Source organism: Sapajus apella, unplaced genomic scaffold (genome assembly GCF_009761245.1).
Source record: "Sapajus apella isolate SASKATOON/1434 unplaced genomic scaffold, GSC_monkey_1.0 scaffold1751, whole genome shotgun sequence".
In the NCBI taxonomy this organism is placed as follows: domain Eukaryota; kingdom Metazoa; phylum Chordata; class Mammalia; order Primates; family Cebidae; genus Sapajus; species Sapajus apella.
The window spans coordinates 4,865-6,894 of NW_022438677.1; the positions used below are offsets into that span (position 1 = coordinate 4,865).

The window sequence follows — 2,030 nt, forward strand, 5'->3', positions numbered from 1 at the left end:
AGATCAACATGGCATTTCCAACACTGAGCTCTATGCCCAGCAAAAGATACATGCTCAATAACTATTTGACAAAGACCTACCTCTTATGACATGGGGTACATTCTACTGACCCCAGGATGGGGCTGAACTGGGACCTGCTCGTCTCTCTGCCCTCACCCTAAGAGCTGATGTGGCATCCACCAGAAAGAGCACTCACAGGCAGGGAGGGGATCATGGGCAACCTTCTCCTGTATGTGAGACACTGCTCAGCCTGGTCACAGAACCCACATTATGATGACTGCAATTCTGGGGCAGTGGAGAACACAGCTTTGCCAGAATAACCATCTGGGAATGTGCCCTGGGCATCCTAGAGGAAAGAGCTCCCTTTCAACTCAGTGCTGCAGGATCACAGAGGAAGGAGAGCTCTGGCCACCAAGAAGGAGCCACATGAGAGGAGAGGTCCCCATGTGGGAAGTGAGTTCATGAAGGTCAGTCCCTGCTCTGTGTTTGATTCTGACCTGAGGACGTTGTGTAGTCACCACCTGAGTTCTCTACAATAAACGGTGAGAGCGCCATGGACAGATTCACCCCTGAGGAGCCCAGTAAAGTGTGAGGACAGTCCTGAGGTTACAGGGACAGGATACAGGTACCATCTGACCTGACCCAGAGAGGGGACAGAGAACAGAGCAGCAGGGAGGTGGCGGTGTCTCTGAGAGGCTCTTGTCACATTGTAAATGGTTTGTTTTGGTCTGGACACCAGGAGGCGCTTGAGAACCATTCCTGAGAAGACTGGGGGTGATTAGAGCAGAACCAGCCACCTGCCCTGCCTGGTGACCTCTTCTCAGGGTTCACAGCTGGGTCCTCCCCACCCCTTCGGACCACAGTGCCCCAAACCTGCCACCCCCTGACATCCTGAGGCATAGGGACCTTACCTATGGGCCCAGGGTGGGATTAGAAAGCTGGGGGGTCTGATTTGCATGGATGGACCCTCCCACTCTCAGATATGAAGAGGGTCAGGGAGACATTTGGGGAAGCTCTGCTTCAGCTGTGGGCACAGAAGGCAGCACTCAGGACAATCTCCAGCATGGCCTGGGCTCCTCTCCTCCTCACTGTCCTGGCTCACTGCACAGGTGACTGCATGGGGTCCAGGGGAGGGGCCCTGGGAAGCCTATGGATTCTTGCTTTCTCCTCTTGTCTCTACACCCAGAATGATGATGCCTGTGTGTCTCCCACTTCCAGGATGCTGGGCCCAGTCTGTGCTGACTCAGCCACCCTCAGTGTCTGGGAACCCTGGGCAGAGGGTCACCATCTCCTGTTCTGGAAGCAGTTCCAATATCGGAAGTAAGTATGTAAGCTGGTACCAGCAGTTCCCAGGAACGGCCCCCAAACTCCTCATCTATGAAAGTAATAAGCGACCCTCAGGGGTTTCTGACCGATTCTCTGGCTCCAAGTCTGGCAACTCAGCCTCCCTGGCCATCACTGGACTCCAGGCTGAGGACGAGGCCGATTATTACTGCTCAGCATGGGATAGCAGCCTGAGTGCTCGCACAGTGCTCCAGGCCAATGGGGAACTGAGACAAGAACCCCCTTCCTCCTCTGCCGGGAAGCTGAGTCCCTAGCAGCTGCTGCTCAGGCCTGTTCTGTGGCTTCTGCTGCTGAAACTTCCCCACTGGTCCCAGCGGCATCCAGGGCCCTGCCTGAGAGCAGAGGCTCCATTTCTTCATACTCAGTCAGGAACAGGAACTCTAAGAAACAGAACTTCCTGATCTTGCATCTTGGGACACAGGGTCTCTGCACTGCAACACTTGGCTGAGGTGGCAGGGACAGCTGTGTCATCACAGACCTTCCTCTGATGGGGAGCCTCTGTCTCCATCATCCACCTTTCCACGATTCCAAAAGTTTCCAGAGGGGTGCCTTTCTCTCCTTGGTCCACAGTGTGAATCCCAATTCTTTTCTCCTAAGCCCATTCTTTATTAATAAAATTCTTTTCATGGAGGAATTGTGCACATAAAATAAACCACCCATAGTTTTGTTAGAAATTAGACACATTT

The 2,030-nt window shown here is 53.5% G+C and overlaps 1 gene segment (V, D, J or C); it reads left to right on the top strand.

Annotated features, from left to right (window-relative positions):
- The first annotated feature begins 950 nt into the window (after nucleotides 1–950).
- On the top strand, nucleotides 951–1,613 carry LOC116546964. The segment is given in 2 exon segments: nucleotides 951–1,109; nucleotides 1,219–1,613. Coding segments are annotated over 2 exon segments (507 nt in total).
- Nucleotides 1,614–2,030: the final 417 nt, after the last annotated feature.